General features: G+C 35.1%; 1 protein-coding gene across 4 annotated transcripts; it reads right to left on the reverse strand.

Moving 5' to 3' along the window:
• Positions 1-1538: 1538 nt before the first annotated feature.
• Positions 1539-16772, reverse strand: LOC147403728 (uncharacterized). 4 transcript variants are annotated; one of them, XM_086439442.1, is made up of 12 exons: positions 11084-11220; positions 10885-10974; positions 10840-10854; positions 7719-7950; positions 7271-7362; positions 7136-7178; positions 6954-7010; positions 6653-6704; positions 3309-3394; positions 2849-3013; positions 2184-2339; positions 1539-1900 (listed from the first exon to the last, which is right to left on the reverse strand). In XM_086439442.1, exons 2-12 carry the CDS (start codon positions 10896-10898, stop codon positions 1772-1774), a joined length of 1041 nt encoding a protein of 346 aa, XP_086295568.1. In that variant the 5' UTR covers positions 10899-10974; positions 11084-11220; the 3' UTR covers positions 1539-1771. The 4 variants fall into 4 exon arrangements, with proteins under 4 accessions (XP_086295568.1, XP_086295565.1, XP_086295567.1 ...); XM_086439439.1 differs by having other exon boundaries at positions 10885-11000; positions 11084-11218; XM_086439441.1 differs by having other exon boundaries at positions 10885-11014; positions 11084-11199.
• Between the last annotated feature and the right edge of the window lie 463 nt (positions 16773-17235).

A 17235-nucleotide genomic window follows, 5' to 3' on the forward strand; every position in this document is an offset into this window, starting at 1 on the left:
AAGGATTGATAGGTTATTACTTGGCACCTGCACCATTCTCTAATGACGATAGACGGCAGGTGACCTTTAACTGTTATTATATTCAGGAGAGAAAAAAATATAAAATGGAAAATTTGTTACCATCGGAGGGCGAAGAAGGGCCACAATTAGCCAAACATGATTAACTACTGGGACTAAAAGATGGGCGAAAGGATGAACATTATAAATCCAAGTTGTTATTTGTTCATTCAATTCATTAGGCACATGAATTGTTCATGATTTATTCATTTATTAGGATTCATTAGTTCCTGAATTGTTAAATTAAATATTTGATTTGTACATTTTCTATACTCCAAAGAGAGGAGGAATCACAATACTTATTACGAGGAATTTCTTTGTTACATACACCTAAATATTAGTATTTGAGAGTGTAATAATATAATGGGTCATGCTACATAGTAGTAGATTTGAGCATTAAAAAGAGAACAAATAATGTTGCCGATCCCTTGGAAAATTTTGCTTCTGTTACGAAAATATCCTTGGTGTCCGATTCAATAGCTTATTTATTTTACCTTCTAATGTGAGTCAAGCTGTGGAAGACGATCTAAGATGACGCTTGGCCTCAAAACATGTTATAAATTTTTTGGGTCATGGACACTTACACTGTAAAAAAAATTTCATATTAATATAATTTTATTTGCTTGACTAGGAAAAAAATGTTGATTAGATTTGGATTTGTATTGTAGATAGTTTGAATTTGAATTTAATTAAGATTAAAATTAATTTTTTAGAAAATTAGTTTATAAATATCACTTGTTTTTTGGTTTTGGAAATGAATGAGTAACATTAATCAAATCCTTTTAGGTTTAGGAGATTGACAATCTGCAATATGATTATCAATTTACAATTTCTTATTCATCTTTTATTCTTATTCATCTTTTATTCTTATTTTGCAATATGATCATCAATTTACAAATTTCTGGTCAAAATAATTGATATCAAAGTAATGATCCTCGAACTATAATTCCCAAACCATCCTACCACCAGCGGTCTACCTTTTCTTATATATTGTCTTTGTCGTTCATCGTCATGTCACCAACACAGATTCTTAGTCCCCACATCCACATTTTTGTAATTATTCATGCGAAATGTGATGATGATCAAGAAGTTGAATAATTACAAAAGTTTTCAATATTTCCAAAGTGTTGTTAATGTCGACAAAGTTATCATGTAATGTTGACAATTTGATGACATTTTGTCAACATTATGTGGTAGCTGTGTCAAATCATGTGACACTATCGGCATTTTTGAAACTTCGGTAATTATTTGGAAAATATCCATTGGAAAAACACATAAAGCTTCATACCCAAAATTATCCATAACCAAAGTTAGTTGATGATAGACACATGTGAAGGCCCAACTATAGAAAATAGAAAGAAAAAAAAAACATTTCTGTCGGACTTTAGAAGCCTATCCTGAAGTTTAGATATACTTCTGCATTACCAGTTCTCACAAAAAGGACCAACACATGTGTATATAAATCTCAACTACAAAGAAGCTGGTCAAAACTCAAATAGGGCTCGTTTTGTCAAAGCTCATTTTGAAGTGTCAACTTAGCAAAATTCCTTCTCATAACTTATGCAACCCTCAAACCACCTAGTATGAAAAGTGTTGCACATGAGGTCGAAGCACAAAGATATCGAATAGATCCGAAATGGGATTAAACCCATGTGTTCAAAAAGGGATCCTGGTGTGCTACATTGACAAAAAAAAAGTTTTAAGTTGAAGTAGATCACAAACTTGGCAACATGAAACCATTTCGGTTGAATGGAGACCCATATGGAGCAACAAGACCAAGACTTTGCATCACTTTAATTCGTCGCACACTCGGATTTGGTGATTTTTCTGATGTGTGTGTTCCCTGGTAGCATGTTTAAGTCATAAATCAGTGTATGGGCAAAGGCGGGACAATAAATCAGGAGTCTGACTTTGAAGCAGTCAGGATGCTTCAAAATTTTGGAGGAACGCTCCTCATAACATGACATGTGGCTTTTTATGTTTATTTCACACCCCTCCATTTTCTTTAATATTGCGATATCTCCTTGAACACACCATGGGTAATCTAAAGGAGAGGGTTCTACCAAAATTTTGAAGCGGGATAGGTGCTTAAAAGTTTTTTCCATAAATCAGACAAGCATACTCACAGGGCTCAGGGAAATTGACTTGTGTCTCTTTCGAATGCCATCTTGTTTTGGAGTTCCACTTTTAGAAGCCTCAACACCAACTTTATCCAAAGAGAGATCCCCGCGCTTCACTCCTGTTCGTGTACTAACAAGTTGTTTTCCTGGATGACTCTTTTCCTGAGAGAATCGAATTAATGTTTGAATGAGCAATGTGAGTGCAATAACACAGTCTAGGACTTTCAATGGATAGGATGAGACCCAAAATCCAATCCAATAACTTTGGGTCTGGATCGATGTTTTGGAATTCTGATAGGGATCCAATCCGATGAGGTTTTGATCCAGTATTTTATTGGATCGGATCAATCATGTTCTGATCCAATAATATGTTAGAAAGTATATAAATTATATTTTAGATTTGTTGAGAAATAAAATTTGATTAAATTTTGTATATAAAATTGGTTTTGGCCTGATCCGGACTCCCATCCGATTGTTTATGGATTGGATCTGGATGTGGACAACACTGAGATCTGATAAAAACATGATCCGATAGTTTTCGGATCAGTCCTGGATCTGATCCGATCATAATTGGATCGGTACCAAATTGATCCCGATCTGATCCGGGCATGATCCATTGACAGTCCTATAACACACAAGACGAAAGCAAGACACTAGAATGATAAACTCACAGAAATCCGGGTATTGTCTTCCTTGCTAATTTTCTTAACACTATCTTGATTTGTTTTTCCATTTCTCGAAGCATCACCGTTTGAATTTTCGGCAACACGAACAACTTTCCTTGTTCTTGATCTCATCGCTCTTCCTTCCGATTGATTTCCCAAGTTACTATGTTGCTGGTAAAGAGAGTGTTTAGATTTTAACAGTAAGCTGCATAAAATACAGGACCCAAAAAGTTTCACCCCAAAACACACACGGTTTAAAGTTTGACTTTGTTTCGGAATGTTTGGAGGAAACGTTCTGATTTCGGCCAAGACTAGAACGAAACATGCAATGTTTTAGGAATGCTTCGTTTGAGACCACCTCAGCTTTTCTCCTGATCGAAACATTGCCTCAAGGCTAAATTTAAACCTTAGTAGAACACAAGTACCAGCTATTGGTGAAACATGGGAAGCTAAAAGTTGCACTCACAGAACTCGAGCCATCTACCGCCTTTGTTTTCTTGGTACCATCTTGTTTTGACATTTTGTTTTTGGAAGCTTCAGCTATGGTTGTTTCTACAACAAAAAAAAAGTATTTCATCAATCATTAGGAATTGTAGGATGCTTGAATCAAATTACCTCAAATAGCTCCAATTATATTATTGTCCAATTAAAATACGACACAAATTGGGCGCCTTATAACTAAAATAAACAGCCAACTGTTAAACAAGTTACAAAAAGACTTTGATAGTATTTTCAACAATATGTAGGTGCAACTTCTATTCAAATAATCACTAATTAAGGTTAATATCAAACATCCACTGTAATGCAACAAAATCTATAAACAACAGTGTTTTTCTTCCCATTGATCCTCCGGTGGACCAGTGGAACCATTTCCCACTTTTGTCCAACCTTCTATAGTTTCCTTTTTCTTACAATTGTATTTTTACATAATATTCTAAGATACTTTCATTCACTTGAGTTTTATGTTTAAATGTAAAGCTCTCATAAAACTGTTTATTTTTCCTCTCTCGTCCTACTCTCTGTTTATTATTTCATTTTTATTTCAAACAAAAATGTGTTTTGAGACTTGAGAGAAACAACTAAAAGAAATAGATCTGCCAATTTAAACAAATAACTGAAGTAATGTTTTCTACACAAGGTATCATATATAATATAGAGTTTTAGACAACAATCTTGGATGTTTTTAAGTTGTGAAGATATGCTTGGCTAGGGTTACCTTTTCTTTGTGAGACTGAATAACTTTTTGAGACAAAAGTGAGTAGACAAAAGATCCACTATCCATTAGATGAAGTAGGTTATTAGGTCATGCAAGGCCGACTAGTATAAATTCTGAAATTCTTTTATCAACTAAAAGTTACATATAAAAAAAAAAGGATCCGTTTAACAAGGGTGAAAGATGCAGAAGAACAAAAATATGGAGGAGCTAAGGAACAATGAGAGGAACTCATGAAAAACTTTCAATACAAAAGAAAGCTACTAAATAAATTTTCTAATTCTTCCTATCTGCAAACACCAAGTCTTCGAAATTGAATGTCCCTGAAGTTTCCTATTATGGAAGACCACTTGTACATCATCAGCCCCGTGGACTTAACACAATCGGCTCCACATTATCTTCTTTGTTTCCAAAAACACAATTATTCCGCTCCTTACAAATGGCCCAAACCACCACAAAAGGAAGCATCCTCAGGTATTACCTTTATGAGACAACACGTCAGCTACTGATCTCCTGAATAAATCAAAAACACACTTTTGGAATTGTCCTCTATGGCCTAAATTGATAGAAGATGGCCCACTCACACACCCTCCTAGTTGAAAACAACAAAAGATAACTTATGGTTTCTATCCGCCTTATTGCACATGGTGCCCAAGTTGGGAGTTTTACAACCCTTGTTAATCAAATGGTTCACTGTGAGTATTCATCCAAAATCACCATCCAAACGAAAAATGCCACTTTGGAGGGACCCAAGCTCCCGAAATGGATTCTCACAAGGAAAGAAAGGTAATCTGCTTGAGTCGAACTGTTGTAAAGTGATGACTTAAAATTTGTCATTTTTCTATTTCTCAACCATTAAGATTTCTTCTTAAACTCAAGTTGCATGAAATTAGATTATGCTCCTTGACGATGCAGTGGCTAATCATGGTGTCTTTGATGTCCAAAAAGGGAACATAAAGAGGGGAAATCTACATACAACGGAAAATTACTGCATGATACATTCTTCCAATTTATAGCCACCGGTGAATTGGACCCTGACCAAATATAACGGCCTTATGAAACTGTGGATACTAGACATGCCTCCCAACAACACGACCATACGAGAGTATCTTGAATTTTCAATGCCTACTCATTATAGCTACTTTCATATTTGAGTCAATAACCATTCTCCACAACTCTCTATCCACGCTATGCCTTCACAACTATTTTCCCAAAAAGGTTATGTTCATCTTCTTAAAAGCATTGAATCCATAGCCTACCTCCTTTTTGGGAAGACAAATCTTATGCTAATCAACAAGACAGAATTTGAAGAACTGTCAAGATGGAGATGAATGACGGAGAATAATTGGGCAAACTCGAGAAAGTACTATTAATGAGAGTAACCTCCCCCCTTTAAAAAAGAATAATTTTTTTCAATTAATAAAATTGGTTTTTTATTGCATCCAATTTAGCCTTGATCAAGAAAAAATTCTGCTAAGGTAATATTTGATAAAAGAATATCATTCAAAGCTTAATGATTACATTCATGAGTATCCCATCATGTTTCCCACATGAGAAAATAGTGATAGTGATCCTACCTAGTTCATGTTGACATAAAAAGGTTACTCTGGTCCACTGTACTTGTGTCAATTATTGAACATATATCATTAATCACGAAATTAGTAAATTCCTTTCTCAAACTAGTTATTTTATTTAGTCCAAGAGGCATGCAAAATTTTATTTTCTTTTCAATAAATTAAACATAGTTTTTTTCTATTAAGAATAACGAATACTTCTCCTCTATCCGAAAAAATCTCTAAAGCCATTTATTCTCTCGCAGTAGGGCTTACAGGCTCTAAAAAATTTAATAATCTTACTCAATCCCCCTTCTCAATGGTAAACACACAATTGAAAGAGGAAATACCATGTAAAAAAAAAAATTGGATAGCTGTCACATTTTAACATTATCAAACGAAGATTCGTGACAGTTTTTTCATAAGAATATGGAACTATGATATAGATTTGCTCCAGTTGCCAAAATGCCTATACTTAGTGCCTTTTGGCTGCTACAAGGGCTAGAACTAACTCTCTTAAGGAAAGAATGTCAAAAATGTGATTTTACAAGGAAATGTGCTTGGGAAGAACATATAGAAGGCCCAATACAACTTGATCCTAGCAATGCAACACTGGGATATCACCTAAGAAACATTGTATTTGACGAGTTTGGTACATAAACTTGTGTGGCTCAAGTAGTATTTGTTCAAAGCACAATTATATACTTCAGATTTAGATGATAGTCTATCACTAGATTGTTTTTGCCAATTTTTATGTGGCTACTTATATCTGCCTAGACAAACTCATCATGTACGAAAAATTTTGATATCCAGTATGATCATCTCATGCACTTCAGTAATGCAAACACAAGATATTGCACGGGAGAAGCATAACAAATCATGCTAAAAATAAACGAGATAACAAGTATAAACTATCCAAAGACCATTGTTAATTAGAATTTCATTTACACATTATGCACATGTAATTGTACAAAACAGAAGGGCTAAGGTAAGGTTGAACAAGTCGAAGGCAACACATATACTCATGTTAAAGAATAGGCTAACCTCTCAGTTTGGAATCTCTAGTCAACCTACGAGATTTTGATTGAGAAATATCCTACAACAAGAGCCAAAATTATAGGGAAAACTCAGTTGTGTCTCAGATACCATTCCCTAAGAGATGCACGAATAATTAAAAGAGATTCTACTGCCACACCTACTTTTGCTAATGCCACCCCAATTCATATGTAAATCACAAAAGAATTAGCACACATATATTGGGTGGTGTTAGCAAAAGTTGGTGTGGCAATAGAAGCTCTCATAATTAAACCAACAGCCTTCATAACGGTCTGCAACAAAAACTTGCCTGTTCCAAAGCTTTCAGAAATGTTTCACGATAACTACCATTATTTTGTTTGAGAATCTGAATAGAATCCAAAGGTACTGTATGAATAAGCCCAAAAAACACAATAAAACAGCAGAGGAAACTAAGGGTATTTGCTAAAAAGAAGACTAAAAAAGGGAGTTAGCCATTTCATAAATGCTCACATCCTCAAATTCAGAGCGGTATTTCATAGGGTTCACGTATAAGCTGCAAAAGAAAGAAAAACCAGAGTTACTAAGTTATATAAACTACATGGCAATTAAATCATTAAACAATTAAGCGAGGATAAGAGCACTAACTAAGTATATGTTCCATAAAGTCGAACAAGAATTTCACCCACTAATTTTTTCTTGGGCTTAATATTCCCACTCACCATGTCCTCATTAACAACCTAGCAAAAAAGAAAAGAAAAAATATTGGTTTCCAGGCTAAATTAATATAAAACATCTTTCCGGTGGTACCCGCAGTCATCAACATGTTTTAAAATATCGTATCGATTGAAAATTTCAGTTAATGAAAAAACCGATACGGTATCGGCCAATACATTTTATACAAACTGATACATTCCAACACAAACCCGATATATTCCTGAAACATTGAATGTTTCAGGGTCAATGTTTCATATTGGTCTTGGCTGAAACTGATACATATCAACCGATACATTCCAACATTTTAAACCGTGGTCTCATCACCAGAAAGCAACAAGAGCAGAAAGGTCCTCCGCATACAAAAACATATTCCACAAACCTGTGCAGGCCACCATGAACCACTATGTACTCTGACCCATACAACATGACCCAACATGATCTCCTCCCCTTTCAGTGTAATCAACTTAGAGTCTTCCACATCCTTCTTGTTGACATGATTTCTGGTATTTGCCCGGAGCCTAGTTTTCATGGTTTGATGCCGTGCTATGAATGATATGATACACCAGACAACAATCTCCAATGAAAACTGCTTCTTGTATCGCACTTGCTCACTGACATGAGAGTTAAATAATTGAACCAGAAAAGTTAAAATTTTTTGCTAAAATTCTTAAAATAATGAATAAATCCAGAGAATTGAATCTTCCGGAGGCAAAAATGAAAAAAAAATACAGGGTATTTTAGAAACACACCCTTCTTAAATTGGTGATATTAGGTTTATCCTCCTCGACCACAAGTCAAGGTTGCTTTTTCTTGATGATTTAACAGTGAAATTTTGATTTTTTTTCCAAATTTTGATTTAGTAATTTAAGTATTTGAAGAGCATTTAAAAAAAATCAAAATTTCAATGTTAAATCGTCAAGAAAACACAACGTTAAATTACGGTCAAGGGGTTAAACCTAAGATCACCGATCCAGGGGTATTTCCAAACTACCCATAAATAAATGATGAATTGAGAGAGGAAGGTGGAGTAAGAGGGGCATAGAGAGAGGATGAAGTTATTAACTGAATTATGAGTAGCATGTATGTTCAGAAAAAAGAAAAAAAAATGTGACACCATAGACAAACAACTGGATAAGCTACTTATAGGTGAAGGGTGAAAAATGAATGGAATGGCATGAATCTCAAAGCATTATGGCACATTTTATCAGGTACTTTGCTTACTTTTTGGTGGACAAATTTAGAAGATCGCATAAAAATGAGTATGGAGATGAAATAACCACTAAAATCAAACAACATTTAGGTTATCAACAGCCATAACAAACACCACTTATTTGTATGGATGACACCCATATTCTCTTTTCCTTTTTTATTTATAAATTCAGGTTCGATCCTGATTTGGTAGGATCAGGTCTGGACTAATGGCGGGAGGAGGGACTGCCTTTCTTCTTTTCCCTCGAATGGTCTTCCAACCAAGTTTGAACTCTAAGGGGTTTGTTAGAGCTTCACTGTGACAATCAAGCAAAGCCTCCCCTTAGGGAAACACGTTGGGAGCAATCCAGTTATCAAAATGGTTAGAATTGTCTGCCCAAACGGGGTATGAATGGTTGTCTAAGGCCAAAGCTGAGGAAACAAGTGGAACTCGAGGAATCCCATTGATAATAACAAGTTCTCGGGAGAAGAACTTTTTTTTCATGCCAATATGCCCTTATAGTATACACAACCTAATTAGTAATGGCTACAAGTGGGGGTTGAGAAGCAAACTCAACCAACCAAGAGAAGGAGGAGGAGGAGCCCACCACTCTACACAACTCATTTTTCTTCTCCAAGGCCATGGAGGCTTAAGGATATCTCTCAAGAGGCTCTCTCATACTCAAAATCAATATTTTCAAACAAAGGGGCATGAGACAAGGCGCTCAATTGGCCAACGCCTCAAGGCGCAAGCCTCGAGGTATAAAGAGTAAGGTTCACATGCAAAATATTTTTAAATAAATAATACACATATTTCCATATTTTAAGTTTTAAATTCATATAATCGAATTCCTAGTTTTAATCCCTAGTTCCCTACATTAATAGTAATATAAAATATTATTATTTTATATTCCAATAAAAGAGAAACATCTATGTTTTTGCAGAACATAACTAGTTTATATTTATAGAAAAACATACTATTGAATATTATTTTTTCGACAACGTCCTCTACATAATACTAAAGCCTGTAAAAATTATTTATAGATCATTTCAATTAAACAATTTTCTTTACATATATTACAATTGTCCATCTGGATATATTTTGAAGTGGTTCAACTACGTTGCATGCTAGCAACAACAAAGAAATAAATGAGAAGGAAAAGAAGGAAAAGAAGAAGAAATAAATATATAATTTCTATAAATAAAAAAAGGAAAAAACATGAAAATTAAATTGAGTCGAATGCCTCGGCCAAAAGGGATACACCGTAGTACTACCTCAGAGTGAGGCGTATATAATTTTTGGTGCATCTTTGTGTGAGATGCGTGAGATGCACGCCTCATTTTTTTTTTTTCTCATTTATCCTTATCTCTCAAGGTTTTTTTTTTTTTTTTTTAATGAACTCAAACTTGAGGTGCACCACAAGATGTAAGCCTAGCACGCCTTTAAAAACACTACTCAAAACAACGAACAGTAATTATTCTCAAAGGGGTTATTATACCAAATCCCTAAAGACCTTAGCAATTCCAACCCTTGGATGGACTTTTAAATTCGCATAGCTAATTTCCATGAGCGATGGCCAGGTTGTGGTATATTGAACAATAATGGCTTATTCAAAATGTTGTGAGCATGTATCACACAACGATGAAATAATTCACCATATGTTGTTCTTTTTGTGCTACATTTTCAATCCAAAGCCCAGATGGAGGAGGATTATGTCAAGCTAGCCATAGTGCAAAAACTTTGTAATATCCTACTATGAATTGTGATCTTTTTGTTTCCTTTTGTATAACATAGAATTGAAAGAATGAACATGATTCATTCAGCTAAGCATACATATTTTGGGTAAGGATTTGATGACGATAATGATGGCGACTATGAAATTTAGTGGCAATCAATGACATAATCCATTATTAACCATCATAATTAATAATTAAATTTATTTCCATTAAATTTCCTTTGTTACTTCAATTGATTCTATCTACCCATGTTGTAAAAAAATCTGACATCATCCCATTTTCGGCTTCAAGCCCCCTCCATCTTCAAACTGTTTTCTAATTTAACATCTCTCCCAATATGAATTTCGGTTAAAACCACTCATAATCTACGAAACCCACCTTCGATTTTGTGAGTTCAACTACATTAGGCCATTAAATTGCCCATTTCATCCCAATTTTCTGCTTAAACGAAAACAACCCCAACTTCAGAGAAAAAAACATATAGGTCGATTACTTAAAAGCGGATGCAAGAAGATCAAAACCATTGAAACCCATTTGATTTTATAGAAGAACTTTCCTCTTTTTAAGAATGATACCTACAATTAGCTTCAGGAGGAGATCTACTCTAAACCCAGACTGTTGGATGGTCTTCCATTACTGTGATATGAATCTCGAGGAACAAAAAATGGTCTGGATCCACGAACTATGTCATAGACCCGATAAAGATTTTCCTGATTTTACTGTGCAGAATTATACTCTGTTTCATGAAAACTTCACCAAAAAACATCAACAACAACAACAACGAAACTAGAAGAAAAGGAAAGCGTAGGGAGAGCTCACCCAAAGTGCTGAAGAAGCTTTTTATCTGAAGAAGCAGAAAATAATAAACTAAAACGAATTCGAAAACCGAAAGAATAGAGATAACACTTGCCCTGCTGATTGCTCCATCTGTTTCAAATGGTGGGGTTTTTTGAGTTTTTTAATGTATATTCTGTGACGTTTTTTTTCATATATAGACCTCTCTTGTTAATAAAGAATATTTGAAATACCTCCCTTAATTTCTTAAAATAAAATGAAAGAATTTGATTTGCCTCCTTTTACTGTTTACTACAATTCGTCCCACACATCAAAAACCGAACTGATTGGTTAAGTGATGAAGGCTAGTCATTGGATCAAGAGTACTACCATTCAATGGAGCCTAAATGGGTCGGGTCGGGTTTAGGTCCGATTATAAATGATCCAATTCATCAAGTCTCAAAATTATAGTCCAAGTCCAATCTGTATGTATGTCCAAATCCTACCTGACCTGCAACTATTCAAGCCTAGCTTTCAGGCTCAACAAGTCAAGACGAGAGGGGTCCTCAATAGGGGGCCACTCCACAGACCTAACTTTCAAGTTCAAAAAATCAAACCCTAAGCATGAACAGAGCCTATCTCAACCTGACCCAATAAATAAATGGGTTTGGTTTCATTGCCCAAATCCGATCTACCTGATCCATCAACTGCCCTAGACTTGTGGGAAGATCAAAAGTTCAAGAATGTAACTAAAATTTTAGAAGTTTAAGGTTGTTTTCAAAATATTACTTTTTATCAAGGGAGGTTATAATATAATAAAAAAAATCCTTATTTATTTGCCGAATCGTCTTCCACTTCTTTCGAGATGTCTTAATTGTGAGGGGCTCAGGCCTCAGGGCCTGCGTACGGTTTGTTAAAAAAAAGGGAGGATTTTTGCATGTATCACATGAATATTGCTGACTTGTCTTACTAACTCAGTAACCATAGATGACGCATCGCATCAGGTGTGAACCAAATTCCCACCAGGATGATAGCGCTTTCAACCCTTTTCAAATGAAAAACACTTTCCTCACTGATTAGTAAGATTTTAAGTCTTACTAAGGGTGATTTTTCTCAAATCAATTACGACATTAGCAATCCAACACCACAGCCTTTTAAATTTCATGAAAAAACTCATATTAAAAAAAATCTATGGGATTTCAAAACTCCAAACATAGGTATGAAACCATCTTCATTTAGTCTACCAATCTTTATATTTTATAAATCTTAAGGGGTATTTATGTTAAATCCTCAATGAGCTTCAGTGCCAACCCTAGGATGGACCATATCCAACTCTTATCATATCTCCTTTTAAATTACATGAAGAACCACAAATTCATAGAAAATCATTTTAGTTAATTATGGTGACTACGGAATTTAATCTTACAATCAAACCAGAGGAAGAATCGACTCCCCCGAAGGAGAAATCAATTATGACCTCAGAAGCTAATGGGAAGATTTAGCTTCGATTGAAGATTGCATTTTGAAATCCAAGATCATTCAATTGTTCTTCTGATTAGATTTTTGTTTAACCTTTCTCTGATTCTTAGCCTATAAACCCTAATTCTCCTTGGTTGAAATCGCTTTCAGTCTCAAAATTGAGAGGGTTTTTTTTATTTATGAGCATATCTGAAATCACACTGTCCTCAGATTGTTTTGAAGATAAGATAATAAACATCGTGATCCCTGGATTTGTTTACTCTCTAGATTAGGAATAAGCAATGGCACATCTAATCCTATATGAAGCAAGAAAAGAATTCTGGGAAAAGGTTATCTTAGATTAAGAAATCCTACAACAAGAATAGTAAGACCAAATCCATCAACTATGAGAACTGTGGTGACTTAGCCCAATGGTATCAAATTGGCCAGCTTGTTATACCATCATCTTTAACAGATACTTAAAAAGATTTGCTGGAAATTTTCGGTGTCAACCTCATTCAAAAGTTCAACATTCAATCGCCTTGTTTACTAAATAATCCAATATCAAAGGCCAAAAACAAAGCTTCCCAATCCAAAGAGAAAGATGAATGAAAAGTAATAGAGTAATAACAAACTGCATGGAAGATCAAAGTGCCATTAAGCCTGCAAAAAATATTTGGGAACAAAGGATATCATAGATCCTTAATGAAATGATAAAAGTACCTAACATGATTATCAAATTCAATCTTTTCTTTGCTCATCGGTATCATTGATGGCCCAAAAGCTTATTTGCAAAGATGGTATCACCTCTAACCATTGCTACAATTGTGATTCGCAAATGTTTGCCCGCACACATAAACAAAATAAAATAAAACAGAAGTCCTCATCAATGGCTTAGGTAACATGGGCAGTACCCTCTTCCTGGCCAATATTGCCCACCAGAGGAAAAGGAGAAACATTGTGAGAGGCAATGGGACCAAATCCATGAGAAACCAAAATAAAAAAAAGGATCACATTAATTGTGCTGATGCAAGTTAAATAAGGCAATAACAAAATGCAGAGTAGTCGAAACTAGAGTATGAATAATTATAATACAAAATTCTCTGATTTTCTTCTCCAATTTGGCAATGCAATTAGGTTCAGAGATTCTGCTTGATAATGAGTTCCACGAGAAACTTGGGATTTTTGATAAAAATTAGTGGGAGGAGAGGCCAATGATAGAGATGACTTAGCCAATTATTCAATATCTTGTTCATCTATTGGACTCAAAAGTAGTTTCTAGAAGAGCCTACTTGACGGAACGCAACTAGGTTAAGTGATTCAGCTTGATAATAAATTCCATGAGAAACTTGGGGCTTTCAACAAAAAATGTGGAAGGAGATGCCAATGATAGATAAGCCAAATGATTCAATATCTTGCTTATCTATCAGAGTGACTCAAAAATTAGTTTGTAGATGAGCCTACTTGACCCATGTTTGTGGGTCGAATTTTTTTTTTTTCATGGGTGTGTAGGGGTGGGGGGAGACAATGATAGATATGCCGAAGATAATCATCAAGTTAGTCAATTATTCAATATCTTGTTTCTTGACTGATTCATTCATAAACATTTGATGAAAGCATCATGTTAGTAGCAAGATAGTAACTCCACGAGTCGAGTAAGCCCACCTACAAACGAATTTTGAGTCACTCTGAGCTTCAAAATCAGTGATGGATGCTTCACAGAACAAATAGTCAAAAGTAGGATAAGATCACATTGCTTCAATTTATACATTAAAGTTCAACTACAAAAGCAACCTGTTAAAAGGAACTCAGGGTTGCCAAATGTTACACTAACCGATAACCTTACAAACAACAAGAGGAGTTCTACTTCTCAAGAACTCCATACCAACTATGCACTCTCAACCTTCTGATCCTCTGGAACCGAAAGTATTGGCAAACTACCCAATATATCATCAAGCCCCTCAAAAAACCCAATCCCTTCAGTGGCATCTTCATCTATGTTTCCTAACTCCTCTCCTTCACCTCTAACAACTTCGGGTTCTTCTACGTCAGCCTTAACTTCCACATTCAAATCCATATCTATCCATTCTAAGTCCGATCTTCCTCCAATTGTCTTATTATTGGGCGGTCTACCCGTTTGTTTCCTCGCAGTTTTCTTCATTTTCTTCTGAGGCTTTGCAACTTCGGGTATCTCCACCCGTTCAACCACATTTCCTTTCTTTGATTTCGTTGCAGGTGAACTCTTAGGGGTTTTACTCTTTTTATCATTCACAGCTTTTCCTTTCTTCTTTTCAGCCCGTGAATCCCAACTTTCATCCGAAACATCCGTCTCCATCAAACTATCATCTTCTTTGTCCGAACTAACTTTTGATGTAGTCGGATTCTGTGGTCTTGGTCTTGGCATTGGCATTGGAGTTGGAATTTCTCCTTCGTGAGAAGGGAACGGAAACATTGAAGAAAAGGGTACCCAATTCGGTAAACCACCCGATTTTTTTGTATTACCACTAGAACCCGAAAATCCAATAGGGAAGAAAGCCCAACAACAATAATACGCCTCTTTTCCCGAAACAACATTCGGCGGAGACGGAATCACAGCGGCATGAAACGCTCTACGACAATTCTGGCATCTTAAACAACAATCCTCATAAACCCTAGGATACTCATACATATTATAACAGTACGGACATGCAGTCCAGAAACTCGATAATCTCGATGGAACCCTAGATTCAGTTGTTCTACTAGAATTACTACTAAATTCAGTAGCTTTTACTGTCTTTTTCTTCTCTCTAGCACTCCTTCGAATAGCTGGTTGTGAAATTAGTTGATTATTATTGTTTAACGAAATTGGGTCAAATTTCAAGAACAAATTAAGTTCATTATCGTAAAGGGATTTCTTTGATGGATCAGATAAAACAGCCCAAGCATCTGAAACAAGTTTAAATGCGTTATCAGCGAAAACAGATTTGTTCTTATCTGGATGTAAGAGTAAAGCTAGACGTCTATATTGACGTTTAATGAGTTCTAGATCGTTAGATCGAGAATCGATTTGGAGAATCGCGTACCAATCGAAGTGATTGTTGATTCGTTTTTCGGAAGCTAAGAGAACATCTGCAACAGCTAAGATCTGATCTATACCGTCTAATAATGGATCTCTTTCTTGAGCTCGAACTGCGAATCTCTTCGATCCGATTAGATCTCTCGCCATTAAAAGCTTTTCTGCGATTCCAAGCCATCTCTCTGCTTCTGCTCTGTTTCCACTTTCTTCCATTTTTGCTCTGTTTCTCTCTCTCTTTGTCTTTGTGTGTCCGAATTCTGAAAGAGAGACTTAAAGAGAGAGAAACGATGAGACTTTCTGATGGACCAAATGAAAGTTTAACTTTCTTGAAAATTACAGGGATTTGTTGTAAAAGGAAGTTAATGAATTCGGGGTATTTTCGGGTTTTTATCAAGTTTCAGGTAATCAAATCTATTTCAGATTTGAGGATTAGTGCAAGGTTAGTGTCAGCTAGAGCTGATTGTCGTACTTAGGTGTGAACCGTTGGATTTTGTTAAAAGAAGAGATTAACCTAGGCTGACTGTATCATATTTTCCGACATTTACCATTTCTTTCACCAAGTGTAAGGTTTTGGTTTTTTGGTCATTTTGAGGTTCATCTCTTGATTTTGGTGAAAATTAGAGATACCCCTCGACTTTTGTCTTTCATGAGAGACTTATGTAAAAGTGTCTAAATGCCCTCACTCTTCAATGTTTTGAAACCAATTACGCATGGAAGAGAAAATGTTTTGCCACGCCACCCCCAGAAATAATTTTTGCACCTCCTAATGTTATTCTCCCCACCCTGAAAGCTCAAAAGCCAACTCCCTCTATGACACTTTCTTTTAAGGTGCAATCAAACTGTAAAATTCATTTTTCCACCAAATTCATTTTTCCCATAATCATTCCCAAAGGAAATCTTACTCCCTTGAAAACGAATTCCCTGACAATCATACAGGCTCTCCATTTTTCTCAAAAAAATCCAGTGTCGACCACTTCAACCTCATTTTTAGAAAGAAAAATCAAGGCTTTTGGAAAGAAGTTGAAGACGAGGTTAAATAACTTTTCAAAAAAATTACCCAGTTATTCGAGATAATGGAATCCTGAAGAAAACATAAAATATATCATAGCAAGAAGTTGATGAAAAGGGCATTTTTTTTTTATCGTATTTGTGAGTCTAACACAGAAGACCACAGTCAAGGGGAATGTCACCAAATTTAAAATCCCAGGGCTATCCCAAATGTAAACAGAAGTAGTAGGGTTACCTCAAAATGATGCCTAGCTTTTTCATTCATAATTGTAAATATTAACTTTATTTTTCTAATTAAATTATTTAATATAATTCAAATTACATTAAATAAAAATAAATTATCAATTAAAATGAATTCATTCATTACAATATATCCTTAATTGACGAAATAAAATATATCGCTTTCTAAAAATATAATTCATGATATAGTATGATAAGAGTTAAATAGGTTTAATAAGTTGACAAGGTTAAAAAATGATGTTTCGTAAAGGTTCATCGTCCCCTAAAACATGGTTCGTGATTAGATAATTAAATAGAAAAGTTACTCATGGACCTTACAAATAGCTCTGTATATAAATAAAAAGCGTTCCGAAAAAATCCCTCAAACTCCTTAAAGATTTTACAACAAAAACACATGAAACCTAAAATAAAAATGATAAACTCCTGAAGAGAGTAC

This window comes from Akebia trifoliata, chromosome 4 (assembly GCF_017979445.1).
Source record: "Akebia trifoliata isolate Shusen 1 chromosome 4, ASM1797944v1, whole genome shotgun sequence".
Classification (NCBI taxonomy): Eukaryota; Viridiplantae; Streptophyta; class Magnoliopsida; order Ranunculales; family Lardizabalaceae; genus Akebia; species Akebia trifoliata.

Bases quoted from the DNA above. Each gene is read 5' to 3' on its own strand.
- LOC147403728 (XM_086439438.1), bottom strand. From the start codon at position 15,764: ATGGAAGAAAGTGGAAACAGAGCAGAAGCAGAGAGATGGCTTGGAATC. The intron at 3,395-6,652 runs GTTAGCCTATTC...TTTTTGTTGTAG, and splicing joins TAGAGATTCCAAACTGAGAG to AAACAACCATAGCTGAAGCT. The intron at 1,901-2,183 runs GTGAGTATGCTT...ACATGCTACCAG, and splicing joins AGTCAATTTCCCTGAGCCCT to GGAACACACACATCAGAAAA.